The 18,542-nt window shown below is 33.0% G+C and overlaps 1 protein-coding gene across 1 annotated transcript; it reads left to right on the forward strand.

Moving 5' to 3' along the window:
* Positions 1–3,988: 3,988 nt before the first annotated feature.
* LOC124960643 (olfactory receptor 4P4-like) lies at positions 3,989–4,924 on the forward strand. The gene has a single exon (XM_047519531.1). The coding sequence runs from the start codon at positions 3,989–3,991 to the stop codon at positions 4,922–4,924; it is 936 nt and encodes a 311-aa protein (XP_047375487.1).
* Positions 4,925–18,542: the final 13,618 nt, after the last annotated feature.

Raw genomic sequence — 18,542 nt, forward strand, 5'->3', positions numbered from 1 at the left:
TAACAATAGTACTAGCCTCCAGAGAGACAGTGCACAGAGAGGGGCTATTGCAAAAATGTAAGGTAAATTTAGTCTTAAAATTCCCAAAAGAATTGAGGAATATTACTTTGGGTAAGTGAATAGCTTTTTTTTTTTTTTTCTTAAATGAAGATCTTTTGAGAAATATTTAGGGGAAACAATGTCTCATTGTCTCATTGCTTTCATAATTAAAATAAACAGCTATGAACTCTTCTCAGTTTGTAGTTGGCTCTTGCAGTGCATTTTTTTTTCAAACTTGGGGGGTAAGAGATTCCTAGAGCATATATATAGGCATGATGATTTTGTTTACCTTGGAGCATCAGCAGGTGTCAGGAAGTTTTGTGGCAATTTAAATTCTAGATCATTTTCTTGTGGGATGAACAGATAGTTAACTGTGAATCCAGGATAGTTTTGAGTGAGATTTAAAGTTCACTCTCCTTGCAAAATAGTGGACTTTTCCTTTTCCACTGAAGGAAAGCAATCTTGAAGATATTTTCTAAGAAATGGCACAAATATGTTTGAATCAATGATTCATAGTTTTAGCTTTCATTTCAGGTGGAAATGTTAGGAGAAAGTAAACTAACTGTATTACTGAGGCAGATTAATGTATAATGTATGACCAAGCCTTTTTTTTTTTTTTTTTTTTTTTTTTTTTTTGAGTAACATAAAAAGCAACTTGAAGATCATCCACAAGTGATGTGCAGGTAATCTTTTTCAGAATCCTTGTTTTAGGCTCACTAGATCTATTTGACATTTGTTCTTGTTATTTTAAGTGTATGCATTTACATGTGGTCTATCAAGTTTAATTGAAAGCAGAACACACTTTTTGCAATTTTTGGCTTTAGGGTGTATTAGAAGCAGAGTCTGTCTTTTGTACATTATAATTAAAAAGAATGAAATGCTGCAGACTGTGAGAGATCTTCCAGCCTTTCACCTTTAGAAAAATTGTCACCTTTCAAAAGACTATTTTCAAACCTTCTCTAGGTTTAGTTGAATCACAAAAAGTAAGTTTATAGAAAAGGCACATTCTGATTTCACCAATAAGAGAGTATAATTTTTATATTTGTCAGAATTAGGGAAATGAGAAGTATTCTTAACAATGCTGACAGTAACTTGTACGGGGTAAGCAAGACTGTTCAACAGCACTACAAAAGATTAAAATTGATGTTTTAACTTTGATAGTGGAAGAATTTATCCATTTAAAATTAGGTGTTATGAAATCCCCCAAGTAAACAATAAAGCCATGCTATTTTTTTCTTTTATTTTGTCAGACAAACCATATCTACCACAAGTTTTGTTTGGATTGTTTAACAATTCTCATACATTTTATTTAAAGAAAGAAGAGGAGAGGAGTAAGGTAAGTAATTCTTGGTTAGGTACCTTTTATTATACCAGGATATTAGGCATTAGAATCCCAGGTTTGTCTCATGATTTCCCTAAATGATGTCTATATTTTGATAGCTTAATCAATGTTGAAACTAAAACTTGGAGAAGTTAAATATCTTGTGCAAAAGAGAACAGCTTCTGTAAAAAATGGAGAAATTCACAATAATCCTACTTGTGCTATCTCAAATCCCTTGTAAATAGTAACAAAAATAAAATATATAAAACAATTGCTGGGAAAAGGATTTGCATATTGTATAAATCCACAGTGGGTGATTAACTCTCATCTCCTTATTTGAAAACCTGCTTTCACTTGATGTACATTCTTTAGAAAACCTAAATATCTAGACAGAAGCAAAAAAAAAAAAAAAAAGGTGCAAATTCATGTTATTCCATGTAATGGCAAATGCATAGATATTAGTGATATCTAGGTGCTCATTGTTCTGTGTATTATAAGTTAACCAATGTACAGACACTTGAATGAAAAAGGTTTGTCTTCTATTTATTATTTATTTATTTTACTTTATAATTTCTAATTAGATCTTCATTGATTTTATAACATTCACACTTTGGTTTACGTTTTCCTCTTTATTTACCTGTTTGATACCTGAAAAAAATTTTTTTTTCTTTTAAATGTCATTTCTTTCTGTGACTATATTTCCTTTCACCTGAACTTGTTCCTGTTGCTCTTCTCCCTGTGCCTCCAGGAGTGATGGTTGCTTATTTCCATAAGTATGCAGTTTGGAACATTGCTGCTTATACTGGTCAAATTGAAAGCCTGATGCTGCATAACATTTCCAAAGTAAAGAAATTTGTACCACATGTTTATTCAGATAAGTGATGGTGTAGTTGAAAGTGATCTCATGGTATGAGTGTTATGGTTCCCCTGCTGTGTCTGATCCATAATACTATCCTTATGGAGCATAAATAAATAAGTACGAGAAGATCTATTTTGTTTTTTTTAATTTTACAATATTAACTCTCTGAACTGAGGAATTCACTGTTTTTCTTAATTGTTTCCTTCTATATGGAAACTGATATGGTTAAATTTGTTAGGTATTTTAATTCTAAATTCACTCTAACAGCTAGACTTACTATTTAAATTGGTTTTCAAGATCACTTCTGTTTTATGTACATTTATATAGGAATGCAATATGTTATTTACAATGATTGTGACAATACACTAAAAGGAATTAAAGTTAAATATTGTTGAAGTGCTTATACAACTTATACAAAATTTCGAGGATAAGTCCTATTGTCTTCATACTAAAGAGGGACAGTATGGAGTATTACTGAGATATTGAAAGAGTATGGCCAGGTTGAAACTGTCCCCTGCTAATGTATTCAAATATATGCAGGTAGAACAGAATGTGTTATGCCAGGTTGTTTAGAGCTATAGCTCTTTAGCACCTGAAATAGTCATAAATATCACAAGAAACACAACTACAAAATTGCAAAAATACTGACCTTATTACACCATATGTTGCATTAAAATTTCTGTGATACTAAAAACCTGGTATCTATAGGATCAGATATGGATGCCATATTCAACTTAGGAGTAAGGTAGAAATTACACTTATAAGCTATCTAATTCCTCACCAGTGAGGCAAGAAGGCAGAAGCAGCACATGCTATGTGTAGTGCACTCTTCCATTGATTTTCTGAATCCAACCCTAATCTTTACAGGGAATAATGTATGTGGATCCATGATGTAATCCACGAGTAAGCAAGGCAAAACGTAATAGCTGAGAATTCCCTGAACACAACTTACATGTACCTTGTATAACATCTTTTATTGACTCTTTATGTTCAAAATTAATTCTAGTAGAACAAATGAAATGCACTGAAATCAAAGTACTTGTGAACCTAAAGTAGCATTTTTGTGTATTTGTGACATTAATATTAATGATTCTACAGTTTAACTTAAGACATTCTGTTTTACACTAAAATTTAAATAAGATAAATTTTCTTATGACATTTAACAATATGAGTAATGGAAAAAACCCATACATTTTTGCTATATTTTATCTATTCGTTGTTTTATATTCAGCAAAATTGCTATCTTCTATTTAATATGCAGTGTCCACAATCCCAAGGACCTCACCTGGGATTCAAGGAATATTATCCATCAGATAGTTGTTCTATTTCCTGCTAGGGAAAGGGAACATACATAAAATGAAAGCTAAGTCATGAAGAAAGAACATAGTTAAACTTATAAAGTAATTTTGCATGATACTAAATTATTTTTGTGATTTTAAATGTTATAAATAGTAACAAAAGAACATCTTTTAGGTAAATGACAATTTTAAATCTTACATTTAAAAATTAATAAAATATATTCTTTGTATTACCACTATCACAGAACATTGGGGAAAAAATTTAAAAAATTGTTAAAGAAATCAGTTATGTATCTGAAGATCAAATATAATTAATATATTGATTTATCAGTTACCTTTTGTGATTGGTTAGACTGGATTCTAGGACTTGTTGATAATGTTTAGATGATTGTGATCCTATTGCAAATGCTTTTTTATTTTCAAATTCATTTTCCCACAGATGCTCATATGTTTGCACAGGGCATGCAGTATATGGAAAGTCAGAGGAACATATCAGAATTCACTCTCATGGACCTTTCTTCTGTTCCAAACATACAAACATTTTGTCTCATATTCTTTTTACTTTGTTATCTTGCCATCTTGGTCGGAAACCTTCTGGTCCTCATCTCTATTGCATGCAGTTCTCTTTTTCACCAACCCATGTACTATTTCCTTAGTCACTTATCTTCTATGGACATCTGCTATACCTCCTGTGTGACTCCCAAACTGATTGGTGACCAGTTAGTGGGAAGAAACACCATCTCCTATGGGAACTGCATGTTACAGGTCTTTGTCATGCACTTCTTTGGACTGATTGAAGTATTAATCCTGACATTCATGGCCTTTGATCGCTATGTTGCCATCTGCAAGCCTCTGCACTACATGACCGTCATGAGCAGAACCAGGTGCAATATCCTGATCTTTGCTGCCTGGGTTGGTGGAGCTGCCCACTCCTTTTCCCAGTTCTTTATGATAATCTGTTTGCCCTTCTGTGACCCCAATGAAATTGATCACTACTACTGTGACATTTTTCCTTTGTTGCAAGTTGCCTGTACTGATACCCATATCACTGGTGTCCTTATGGTTGCCAATTCAGGACTGGCTGCCTTGGTACCATTTATTTTCTTATTTGGGTCTTATGTCATTATTCTATTCACATTAAGAAGTCAGTCAGCAGAGGGAAGACACAAAGCCCTCTCTACCTGTGGATCTCACATCATTGTGGTTATCTTATTCTTTGGACCTTCCATATTTGCCTACCTTAGACCTCCTACCACTTTCCCCAAGGACAAAATCTTTGCTTTATTTTACACCATTATTGCTCCTATGTTCAATCCTCTCATCTACACCTTGAGGAACACAGATTTGAAAAAGGCCATGAGGAAAGTTTGGTGTCAAAAGGTATTTTCAGAAGAAAAACATAATTGATTTGCACTATTTAATGTCCAACCAACTGTAAACAGTTGTAAATATTTACTTGTTTCCAAGGAGTACTCTTGGTTTTCAAATTATTGAAGTGAAACAATTTGTTGATAAGTGTCAAGAGATTACCAACTGAGATAACATCAATAAGAGAACATTTCCACCTGTAGGACAGAAATCAAGTAGGGAAGTGTATGTACACATATGTGTGTGTGTGTGTGTGTGTGTGTGTGTGTGTGTGTGTATACACTTACATACATATGATATTATGGTTTAAAGGAGAGATGACTTTGTCATGTAATTAACTCTGATGCCAATGTGGAATTTTAATGATCATTTAATCTGTGATTTATGCATAAGACCAGATATGTGTTTGATCATTCCTTAGATTTTGAGTAGATTAAAAGTGTTTTTCAGAAATAAAATAATTTTTATATTGTTTTACTACTATGTGATGCAGTAGCAACACAATCTTGTGTGATAGCATTCTAAAATCAATTATGTAATGAAAAAGAGAACATAGAGAAATTCATATGAAATATAAATAAAAAGTGGTGGTCATACCTTTCTCTTAGGTGGCAGAGCCCCTACTACAACCAAATAGTAGAGGCAGGGACAGAATTTTAAATAGTAAACTTTGACATACTTTAGAGATACATGCATACTCATGCTTATCACATAACAATTGTCAATTTCCACTCTATGGAACCAGTCTAGGTGTTCATAAATTGATGAGTACCTAAAGAAAATATGGTATGTACATACCATGGAGCCTTATTGAGTCATAAAGAAGAAAACAATTGTGTAATATTCAGGAAAATGGGTGGAATTGGAAACCATAAGTTTGAGCAAAATTAGCCAGGCTCAGGAGGACATTATTGTGTGTTCCTTCTATATGGAGGCTGGAGGGTACCATGAATATAGAGGGGTGACCAGTATGGTGAGGGAAGAGAATTCAAAGAGGAAGGCCAAGATGATGGGGGCAGTAAATATTCTTGAAATTGATTTAAATTTGTTTTATATTTCTGTTAACATGGCACATGAAACCCATCATTCTGTGTAATTGAGATGCACCAATTTAAAAAACAAAAAGGAGGCAGATGAAAAATAATTTTTCCTTTATGTTGTTTATTAAATTTACTGTAGTTGAATGTAGAAGGACAGGATGAATAATTAATAGATACTATCTCTTTCCCCTAGAGCTGCATTACTGAGTGACTCCAAGACTGTTCATTTGGGTAAAGACTGCATGTCAGCTTGTCCCTATACAGAGACAAGAGGAAGGAATTCAATCACCATTGTATAGAAAAATAAGACAAATGATATAAAAAGAATTCTGCTGGAGCATAATTCTTTTTGTGTGTATTTTTTCTTTCCTTTATGTTTGAGAAAACTGGTAACAAAAAACAATGAATATATGTGACAGTAATAATATACCAATATGCATAATGAGGAAATACATTAATTTTAAATATAGTGAAAGGTAGATTTTGGAAAGAGATTTCCAAAAGAATCAGGAAAAAATTAAAAATAAATTTTATATCATCCTACAGAAAATTTCTCTAAGTAAAATAGAAGAAGGTAAATAACCGAAATATTAACAATTTATTTTTAAAACATAATGAATATTTTGACATCTAAATGTAGTTATGATTTCAAAATGAGATTTCCAAATTTATAGAGTTTGGAGGAGAGGAAATAGAAGCAATCATATGGAAAGCAAACTGTACCAATTTATATTGTAAAATCATAATATAAATTATATTTTTCATAAATTTTACAAAATAAATATTGTTCAGATTGGATCATTCTGTAATATTAAATGGCAGAAGATGATATAACAATGACTACTCATTTCAGGATAAAAACAATGACAGCGATAAGTATTATTCTTAGTTCTTTTGTCATTCATGAATTTAGAAAATGACACCTTCATATTCATTTGACTTCATAATATATCCAACCTACATGTTCTTTTTGATCAAAAATTCTCCACGTTTCTCCTAAAAGCAGTTTCAAAACATCACACATGATGAATCACTATAAAATCTTAAGGGTCAAGTCAGAATACAAATGAATAATGCATTTTTTTTATTCATAACAAAATGCACATGTTTTGGGGGGAATGGGGGTACCAGGGATTGAACTCAGGGGCACTCAACCCCTGAGTCACATCCCCAGCATGATTTTGAATTGCGTTTAAAGATGGGGTCTCTGAGTTGCTTAGCTCCTCTCTTTTGCTGAGACTGGCTTTGAACTCAGGATCCTCCTACCTCAACCTTTCAAGTCACTGGGATTACAGGTTTGCAACCCTGTGTCCAGCCCAAAGTCCACATCTTATAAAACACTCGTGAAAATAAAAAAGACCAATGCTCAATCAACAAACCTTGAAATGAATGTCATTCTATCATTCCCTCATTGTCCATATCTAGGTGAATCAGGAGAAATTCATTAAATGAATTTACAAACTACATGCAAAAATAAAATAAAATAAAATATTTTTTATATAAAATAAAATGGTTAAAGGACATGCTAAAAATATTCTTAATTGCTCCATGTAATTATCATTGAAAATAAAAAAGCAACTCTTTTTCTTTATTCTCATTCTTTCAAGAGTTCCTGGCATATTAGTTTTTTTAATTGCTTGAAAAATATATGTATAGTAGGAATCGATCTTGTTTAAACAAGGTGTACCTACAAGTACCTTGGTGTTGTGGAGTTATATCAAGAAATACTATATTTTATGCACATAAAAATGTAACTTTCTTGTAAAAAGTCAAAATAAAGACATATTTTGATGCTTTCTCTTTGGAGGAAAGAATCCACCCATGCAAATATTCTCCCTGGGTGAGAAAGTGAGTCTGGACAGTGACAGGTACAGGAGTCCCAGAGCAGAGACTCAGGAAAGTCTATGAGGTTAGGGGGGCAAGAGGTGCAGAGGGGATGCCAGGGAAGAACGTCTTCTGTGTTGAGGAGAGAAGTAGCTGTGGAAGCACTACCTAGGACGGAGCAGGCACTTGATGTATGGTAACGTCAAGGCAGGCTTCCTTCAGAGTGTAGGAAGTCCAAAGACAAAGCCCCTAGAATTGCCTTCAAGTTCAATCTTTGGAGGCCTATTGACCCTTATTCCTTTGGTAACTTCGGTACCTTGAATATTTTAGGGTCTCTTACATATTTTTCACGTTATCAAATTATTTAATTTATTACATAAGGAAACTTGAAGAAGTTGAAGAAGGGAGAAGAAAAAGGAATGGAAGAGGAAAGGGAGAAAAAAGAATTAGCAAAGGTGGTATCCCTATAATCACCTTCCAAATCAAGAAATAGATGATCTCCAAAGTTACACCATGTCCTCTCCTGGCCTCAGTCCTTCTCTTCCCCCAGAATTAACTCTCTTCCTGACTGTTGATGGTAACTCTTCCTCCCCTGCCACCTAAGGCAATGTATGTGTTTTCTCTTCCAGGGATTTCTTCTGTGAAAATAAGGAAACAGGAGTCGGCCTCATCAGGTCACTGGGAAGAAGGCCCGAGAATGCTTGGTACTCTGCTTGGACAGAGTCAGTGCTCAGCTGCATTTTCTGTGGTTTGCTCTGCTCACATAGCCCACTGCAAGTCAGCTCTAACCTCAGGCACAGATGTTCAAGAAGAAAAAGTGAATGAAAACAAAAATGATATGGGAAAAATTAAAGTATTTGTATCTTTTTTTCCAACTTCTTTGGAAGAAAGATTTCTAAATTGTTTCCACATAAAATAATAATAATATTTGTCAGTTTTAAATTTCATTGAATTCTATTTTTATAAGCAAACTAAAACCATTTATTGTATAATAAATGCACTTTTTGAGGAATGAAGAAGCACATTTCCTATCATAAGAGTCTAAGATAACCCTCTCTGCTTAGTCAACTTATGAGGATTACTGAAAGAATACCTTGTTCAAAAAAAATACCCTTGAATTTGTTTTCATCACTGAAATTGTTATGTAAAGTGGAAAGGAATTCGTCACTTGAGCCCTGGAGGAAGTATAATAAGAGAGATGCCTCAATCACAAGCAAAGTTAACTGGCTTTTCATACTATTTATTGTCTGAATCCTAGACTAACTTCAGCAGATCTGCTAATTTGGATCTAGAGGAAATGGACCTGGTGAAATTAGGATCTGGGGAAGTAAATCCAAAAGACATAGAAGGAACAATCAACCCTTCAGAATAAACACACACAAAATGATGCTTTAAAAAGTTTGCTTCATTGAGTATTTAGCATCCTGTGAATTTAAATATACTCTAGTAGTTACTTTAGGGATGCAAATGTAGATTATGATTTGACTCCTTTGGGTTTTTAAATTATTCCACTTGCCTTCAAACTCCTGTTTTTATCACATGATCTTGCACAGTTTGGGTGAATACTGGATGCATGACAGGAGTCAGTTATTTCTAAAATGATACACTCTCTTTTTTATTCTTTCTATGAATAGCTGGTGGTCTTTGAGGAGTGAAACATAAATCCCAGAAGCTGAAATAAAAGCATCTGTACAGTAGGAGAATAGTCAATTTCAAGGGAAAAGAGAAAACTGTATAAAGGGAGAAATGAGGAAAGCATTCATAATTATTGAAGCCTGGGAACATGTGTGGTGAGTTATTTCTCCCCTTCTTTATCCTGTCTGTGTGATACATGTTTTGTTTCCATTTTATTGAAATCAGAGTGACTCTCAGTTAAAATGAAGTAGAGACATCCTGTCTGAATTTGATAAACTAACTTGTTTTGAGATTAGGTTGATGATAAATTTGAAGAGTTTTGTTGAGGGCATGATGTAATGTTTCAGAGGGACCAGCAAACATAAGAGGGATGCTTACCAGAGTAGCAAATTTCACATATGAAAAAAAGATCAATAGAACTTTTGATACACAGTAAAAAAAAGTATGATTAAGGAAAAGGTGATTGACAGGTTACATAGACTAAAAGGACAAATGAGATCCTTGCAACAGATACTACCATGGTCAGTATTCTCTACTACACAGAGAAAGAGAGTTAACCAGAGCCCTATGCAGGTCACTAAGAAAGCAAATGAAAGTATTTGAAAACTTGGATCTATGTTTAACTTATCTCTGTTATTTTATTGCCTTTCCTTGTTGCATGCAATGATTGTTAAGATACTGATTAACATTATCAAAAGATTTATTTGTGTACTGTTTTAAATCTTCAAAGTTGTATCTTTTACTCATTCAACAAACATTTAATGGTTGCTGTTTAAATGAATAGCAGCCTCTATTTGACACGACATGGAAGTATAAAGTTTGAGTAAAATAATTTGTTGAGTTCCCCTAATTGACTGGATGACTTTTTCATGTATTAAAAATTGAATATTTATTATTTTGATACAATTAGAAATAGAGGTGCTCATTTGCATCAGCAGGGATGTGATGAGAAAAGCATTTTGTGGTCAAAAGCTCTCAGTTCCTGGAGAGGAGGCTAGAATTCAAAATTAAATCTGTTCAAGAATCTCAGTATTTCAGGCAATGTGTAGACAGTCTCTCTGTCCTTGAGGGAGTTAAGACCTTGTAAATTAAGTATCTAACAAGTTTAGTTTGGTTTAGATTATAAAAATTGTGGAGATGTTAAGTTACAGTAAACATTGTTTTAAATAATGATAGCTTCAAGCATTTTTTTATTTTCATGATATTTTCAAGAAGATTTTAATGTATTGCCAGATCTGGTGTTGGTAGTTTTAGACCTATTCTTTAGGGATATGGCCTCAGGCTAATTATCTAATATTTTCATTACACTGTACTTGCTTTTATAAAGTGGGTTCACAAGTATTCTTACAGTGGTTGTGAAGATTTAAAAATTAACACCTACATGAAGTGCAGAAGAATGTTAGCCTATGAGAATGCTCAAAACATAAGAAAGTATAATAAGCAAACCCACACATGTTCTTAAACAGCTTACTGAGACATGCATTTGCCCATAACAAAACTACATTATAAGTCTCAGTAGTTTCATTTTCCTCTATTTCAGTATTATGTAAAAGTTTACTTTTTGCAATGATGAAGAGTACAAGAATATTGCAAAATCTAAAATGTTTCTTAAAAATCATTAAGGCTAGATTCACTGTTTTACAAATTGAAATCCACAAGAGGTGATAGAAATTGAAATGAATGATGATTTAGAGTAGAACACAATTTCTGACCTTTTCTTTCCTAGTTCTTTGTAATCACAGAGGGACTTTTGTGACTTTAGAAAATTGGGAGTAGGAGATTTGGTGCTCTTTAACCTGGTACATGATATAGCTGACCCTTTTCTAAATGGCTTATTTTGTAGTAGAGGAACAGGTTTTGTATGTAGTTTTTATTTACTGGCTACATTTTTCTATTCTTGGAGTGTTTGTCTTTATTTGTCATCCCATTTTGACATTTTTATATCAATATTAGAATGGCTTAAATGATCACAAGCCAGTAAGTTTGCAGACTCTCTGATTTGTACAGTAGAATAAAAAAATTATGAACACAGCAATGATTTGCATATTAAATATCAAATTACTTTGACTCTTTACCTGTAAGGTACAAATTCAATTCTGGACTCAGAATTCCAATTTACAGTTCTGATTGGCTTAGTTATTGCTCAGTGGCCTGCATACACTTTGTCAGGAAATCCTTAATTAACTTTTACACTTTCTAGTGTGATATCACTTCTAGATATTCATCAAACTGAGTTAAACATAATGAGGCATTTGTGATGGTAATGCTTTGTGATTTTTCTTTTCAAAGCTTTTATTCATCTATTTTTTAACTTGAATCCTAGAACTAGATGAAGAGGATTGATGTGTCACATTTTGGAGTGTAGAAGGAAAGAAAATGATGAGCTCACATTTATAATTGTCAGCTGAGTCAAGTATAGAAACCTACCACCTTCTCAAACTCCAGACTTAAGAAGGTAAGGAAAATCAGTGGCAGTTTATACATGATGAACCACATGTGTGCAAAGAAAATGAGATGAAAAGTGAGGAATGCAAAGTAAAGCCTTACCCTCAGCCTGGAGAATAGACAGATGGAGGTCCAAAAGCGTGTTTAGGAAGGGTGTTTGTTTAGAAATCCTTTTGTTGAGAAGCAGGAGATGTGACTGGCAAGCCTCAAAGCTTCTTTCCTGCTTCAATAATATCATGATTCCAAAACTTCATTTTTTTCTTGGAGTCAAATTTACTCGATTGTGTGATTGACAATTTTTAAGAGTATCAATCTGCTAACACTAGCATTTTAATAAATATATATGTGTATGTGTGTGTGTAGTTATACATATAAAATCACAGGCATAAGCTAAGGACACATTGGTCATTTATTGATTACTTTAGTTTTCATAACCATTTTGTGACCCTGTCCAAGCTGCTCTCCCATTTTATCAGTGAGATTATTTTAATGCAAAGAAATAAAATGGTTTGCACAAAAGCACAGATGGCAACTAACTGTCCTCACATAAACCTTTTCCCATAAACTATCAAAAAGTTTTTTAACTGAAATACACAGTGTCAGGGCTCATCATGGGGTTTGACAGGAGCCATAATGTGCACAAAATTGAAAGCAGAAATTCGGTCTCCACTTTCAAACTGAGAAAAATTTGATTTTCAAAAATTCATGTGTTGTGTGAAGAAAAAAACCATTCAAGTGAAACGGCCTTATGTTCCCTTCCTTTAGTTTTAATTATTGTGTTATTATGTGATTAATTTAAATATGCAATTGTCATTGAAGTTCCTTTGGAGAGAAACATATTTATGTTATGAATTATGAGCATTTATTACCAAAATGATAAGTAAAATAAAGGGGAAAAAGTGAGAAAATACTTAAATAAATTGCATGAACCTCTTAATGAAATAATGGAGAGTATTTATCTTCTACTTTCCTTGGACACTTATGTTTGTGAGCTATATATATATATATATATATATATATATATATATGTGTGTGTGTGTGTGTGTGTGTGTGTGTGCATGTGTGTGTGTGTATGTGTGTATGGTATTAATCTAGAACTTTATTTCTAACTCACTGTAAGTGTTTTTGAGGTAGAATGTCTCCCACTACTTAAACTTTGGACCACTCTTGAACTTCACATATGAAAAAAGAATTGTATATGATAACTCTTTTCCTTTGACTTGTACTTGAATTATATTTTTATCTTTAATGGTATTTGAGTTTGTAAGACTCCAAAACTATGTCCTTTATAAGTACTCAGTTGCATGTTTTGAGGTATTTGGCAACTAATAATAATTTTTAAAAAAATAATGTTTGTCTTGGTACATTCTAATTATACTTAGGGTGGGATTTATTGTGTCATATCCTTGACTACACACACCATAAGTTGTTCATTCTTCTTCCCCAGAAACATCCTTTTCTCTCCCCACCTCTTTCCTCCTGAATCACTGCTCTACTCTGCTGATCTCAATTCTAGTATTATTTCTATCAATAAAATCAGTGCATTATCATCATATAGATAAGTGGAACACCCTGTCACAGATTGATATTGCATGGAGCAAAATTTGGTTGACTGTTTCCTAGTATCTCCCCATTTCCTCTGGTCTTTCTCCATTGATACTCTTTCTCTGCTCTGTTTGTCTCCCTTTTATATTCATGATACTGTCCCCTTATTTAAATTAATTTTTTTCTCTCTTGCTTCTGCATATGACATGAACCATGACTTTGTGAAACTGGCTTATTCCACTTAGCATGATGTTTTCTAGTTCCATCCATATATCATAAAAAAGATGTAATTTTATTCTTTATGGACAAATAAAACTACGTGATGTATGGATACCAATTTTTTTTTATCCATTTGTTTATTGTTGGACATTTAGGCTGATTCCATAACTTGACCTTTGTGAACTGTGTTGTTATAAACATTGGTATATGTATATCACTATGGAATGTTGATTTTAGTTCCTTTGGATACATACAAGGAATGGGACATCTGGGTCATATGACGTTTCTATTTCTAATCTTTTGAGCAATCACAATAGTGCTTTTCAAAGTGGGGGCACTAATTTGCAGTCCCACCAATAATGGATAAGTGTCCTTTTCCAATCATATCCTCACCAGTAATAATTATTATTTGTATTCTTGATGATTGCCATTCTGATGGGTGAGATGAAATCTGTGTAATTTTGATTAATGTGTATTCCCCTGTTTAATAAGGATGTTGAATATTTTTTATACATTTCATGGCCATTTATATTTCTTTTTTATTAATTCATATTAGTTATACATGCCTATCAAATCCATTTTTCCATGGTTATAAAATCATGGAATATATCTTCTTCTAATTCAGTGCACAGTAGCTCTTAATTCACCATCCAAAAGAAATTAATTAAATAAAATAACTACAGACACATGACTATTTGTATTTCTTCTTTTGAGAAATGTCTGTGTAGTTCCTTTGCTCATTTTTTTTTGTTTATTGCTGTTCACAGATTTTAGTTATTTATATATTCTGTATATTGATTCCATGTTGGAAGATCCTCTGCCATTCTGTAGGCTCTCCTTCCATGCTCATAATTTCTGCCTTAGATGTGCAGAAACTTTTTGAATTTGATGCCATGGCACTTGTTAATTTTTGATTCTATTTCTTGAGTTTTAGTCATCTTATTAAAGAATTCAGTGTCTATGTCAATGTGTTGGAGTGCTGACACCAGTTTTGTTCTGGTATTTGCAGTGTTCCTAGGTTTTTGGACCACTTTGGATTGATTTCTTTGCAGGATTAGAGAGGTCAACTTTGATTCTTATGATATGAATATCCAGTGTTCCTGTGCAATTTGTTAAAAAGGATCTTCTTTCACAAATGTACACTTTTGACATTTAAAATGACATTTTAATTTTTTCACTGTAATATATTTATTATCAGTGTCAAAATTTAATATAATGTTTCTGAAAGATGAACTTTTGAACTCATCCTGAGAATAATCCAAAAGAAAAACAAGACAAGATACTTTACATAAAAAAAAAATTCATTTTCTGAATCTCCTTATGAAACATAGCCTCCTGATGTTAGCATGATCATCAAGACTTTCCATGAAATTTCTGACATTGACCAATGCACTATGTCTTTTCAGGTGACTGTTATGTATATTTACTGAACTGGACCATGGCCAATGGGAATAATGTCACTGTGTTTATTCTCCTGGGACTTTCTCAAAACAGGAACATTGAAGTTCTCCACTTTTTATTATCTTTAGTTTGCTACATTGCTATTTGGATGGGAAACATGCTCAAAATGGTTTCTATCACATGCACTCAACTCATCAATCAGTCCATGTATTTTTTCCTTTATTACCTCTCACTCTCTGACCTCTGCTACACATCCACAGTGACACCCAAACTAATTACAGACTTACTAGCAGAAAGAATGATAATTCCTATAATAACTGCATGATACAGCTCTTCATCATTCACTTCCTTGGAAGCAAGGAGATCTTCTTCCTCACAGGGATGGCCTATGACCACTACGTGACCATCTGCAAGTCCCTGCACTATGCTTGCATCATGAGCAGCATGAGCAATCATCCTGGTGTGCTGTGCTGGGGGATTTGTACACTCTGCCAGTCAGTTTCTTCTCACTATTTTCTTACCATTCTGTGGCCCCAATGAGATAGATCACTACTTCTGCCATGTGTATCCTTTGTTGAAATTGACTTGCACTGATACATCCAGAATTGGTCTCTTGGTAATTGTTAATTCAGAACTGACTGCTCTGGTAATTTTTGTGATTTTGATGGTGTCCTATTTTCTGATATTATACACCATCAGGGTTTACCCTGCAGAGAGCCGTGCCAAAGCTCTCTCAACTTGCAGTGTTCACATAACAGTTGTGGTTCTATTCTTTGTGCCAGTCCTCTTTGTTTATATCAGACCACATGTAACTCTGATTGATTGCTGACATGCCCTTTCATAATCTGGATGGCAGTGCATGTGAGTGTTCCATTCTTGAAAACCCAGAGTGTGATCTAAGATTGTGCAACAAAATTAATAATGTAACTGATAAGCTAAAGAAAAAATTAAGTAGCTATATTGGAAAATAAAAGTTAAATTTATCAAATTAAATTTATCATATGAAGTTAGAAGATAACCAATAGATTGTACAAAACAAAGAACAAGACAGTGAATGAACAAAATCGAAGAGAAATAGCTAATATTATTTATAAATTTAAAATATGAACAAATGTAGCAATTTCTTTTATGTGTACAATTTCTTACTAGTCATTCTGAAATTAAGGAAAAAAACCTATCTCAAAGACATTATATTCATATTGGTAGGAACACTTTACTGAAAAAAAAACAATGCTTCTTACAATATGTATTCATCTCTCTGAATGTGAATATTCATGTACTTTCCTCCAGAGAATTTGCATGTGCAATGATGAAGTGCTACTTCAGATTTTACTGGGGAACTAAACAAAGTACATTCTATGTCACCTATAACATTGCAAAATATGAAACATTCTGTATCCATAAGCATTTCAGGAACAATGTGTATTGTGACATAAATAAACAGATTTACATTTGAAAAAATAAATAGAATTAATGAAAATACTCAGATTCAATCTAAATGAAGGAGAGTCACAAAGACATAAAAAGGGGTGTTGGGGATTTGAGGTGGACATTAAAGATGCACAAGTGAATGAAATAAATCACATTGAAAATAGATCCATGAACTTGTAAATAAAATATTAATTAAAATATGCAACCAAAATATGAACCAACAATTAAAAGAAAACAAGAATGATTATATCCATTTAGAATAAAATTAATGAATTCTTTAATAACTGATTAATGAAACACTGGGTTCAGAAACTTTTAAAGCAAACTTTACTAAACATTTTGGGAATTGACGATTCTAATCCCATAAAATCTTATTCAGAAAATAAGTGTGGAAATTCAATTCATTTAATAAGAATGATATAATCTTATCATCAAAAGTAAATAAGAAAATGTTTTAAATATATTCTGAGGTGAATCCTAAACCCATTATTAGAAATTTTAATCTAGCATTGTATGAAGTATTCTAACGCATAACTGATATTTGTTAACCAAGAAGGCAACATATATATTTTATATTAGTATGTACTCATATATAAAAAGAGAAAACGTATGTAATTATGTCAACAGATAAAAACAATATTGTCTTTTTAAAGACAATATAAGTTCTTGTTATATCTGATATAGGTTATATAAAAATGGACAAATAATATACAATTTAATGTTGAGAGGTGAAAATATTCCATTTAATAAAGCAACTCCAGGACCTCTGTTATCATTTCTATTTAATATTATACTGTAGGTCCTATTCAGTATATAATGATAAACATTTCAAGAATTGAAATATACATGTGTATGTATTATTAAAAAAACTATCATTCACAATTTACATGAATGTCTACATAAAAAGAAAATGATGCAACTGTAATCCTAGCAACTTGGGAGGCTCAGACAGGAGGATTGAAAGTTCTAGGCTAGCCTTAGCAACTTAGTGAAGCCTTAAGCAACATAAGGAGACCCCCTCTCAAAGTTTGAAAAAAGTTGGATGGCTGTGAATGTAGCTAGGTGATTAAGCACTCAGGGTTAAATCCTTAGTACCAAATTATTTTTTTTTAAATCAACAACAACAAAATGACCACTGATATAAGAAACATTAAGGGGTCACTTTATTTTATTCTTATGTTTATAGAACTATAGTTAATAATAAAAGCAAAATTCATTTCTATGTACTAGCAATCAGTAAAATGTAAAACTTCAGATAAACATAATTTTCATGAGAAAACAAACATTAGGTACTCTGGAATAAATCTCAAATTCACACAAAAAGTATACACTTGTTCGGAAGACATTATAGAAGACTTGCAAAATGGAGAGATGCTTGTTGTATAGAAAACCTTTCCTCCCAAACTGGTATATAGAGTCTATTAAACTACAATTAATAGCTCAGCAGTATCTCTGGTGGAACTCATTGGGCATATTCTGAAATATTTGAGAAATATCAAAGGCACTTCTATACTGAAGAATAAAATGAAGAGGAACTGGCTGTGAAGAGTTGAAGGAATTTCAGGGTTGATGAAAGAAGAATGTGTGGTCTTGAGGTGGCAATAACACTTGCTGAGTTTTATTTGAGTGTTTTCAGAAAGATTTGCATTGGAAGGTCAGTTTGCTCCCAGCATGAGGCTATGTTGAGCAACTGGGAGGGCACCTGAATTCAGAATGGGAGAAGAACAAGGGAACTCTGGGGGAGTGGAGGATCAGAGAAGCTCACATTTCTAAATGATGTCACTCAGCACCAAAGTGAGAGCCACTGGGTCAGGGGGCTTCAGAGGGCAGAAGACATTGGGGTCTTTACAACTACACAGCTTATCATTCCCACAGCTGGCACATGTTGGGTGCGATTTTATGGATAATGCAAAGCAGGGAGTCTGTGGATGATTTAAGATCTGCTTACTTGTGTTATATTTAAAATAATGGAATGTGTAAAAAGTTGAGTATTGTGCCAATTGACTTTTTAACTAATCAATCTTGGCCACCTATAAGGAAAAAACAGACGATATACAGATGCCATCTTTGGATCATTTATATAACTGATGTTGGAAGATAACATCATTTATTACATC

Source organism: Sciurus carolinensis, chromosome 11 (assembly GCF_902686445.1).
Source record: "Sciurus carolinensis chromosome 11, mSciCar1.2, whole genome shotgun sequence".
Classification (NCBI taxonomy): Eukaryota; Metazoa; Chordata; class Mammalia; order Rodentia; family Sciuridae; genus Sciurus; species Sciurus carolinensis.

What these genes read in the sequence shown, in the direction of transcription:
- LOC124960643 (XM_047519531.1), top strand. Translation starts at nt 3,989, where the DNA reads ATGGAAAGTCAGAGGAACATATCAGAATTCACTCTCATGGACCTTTCT.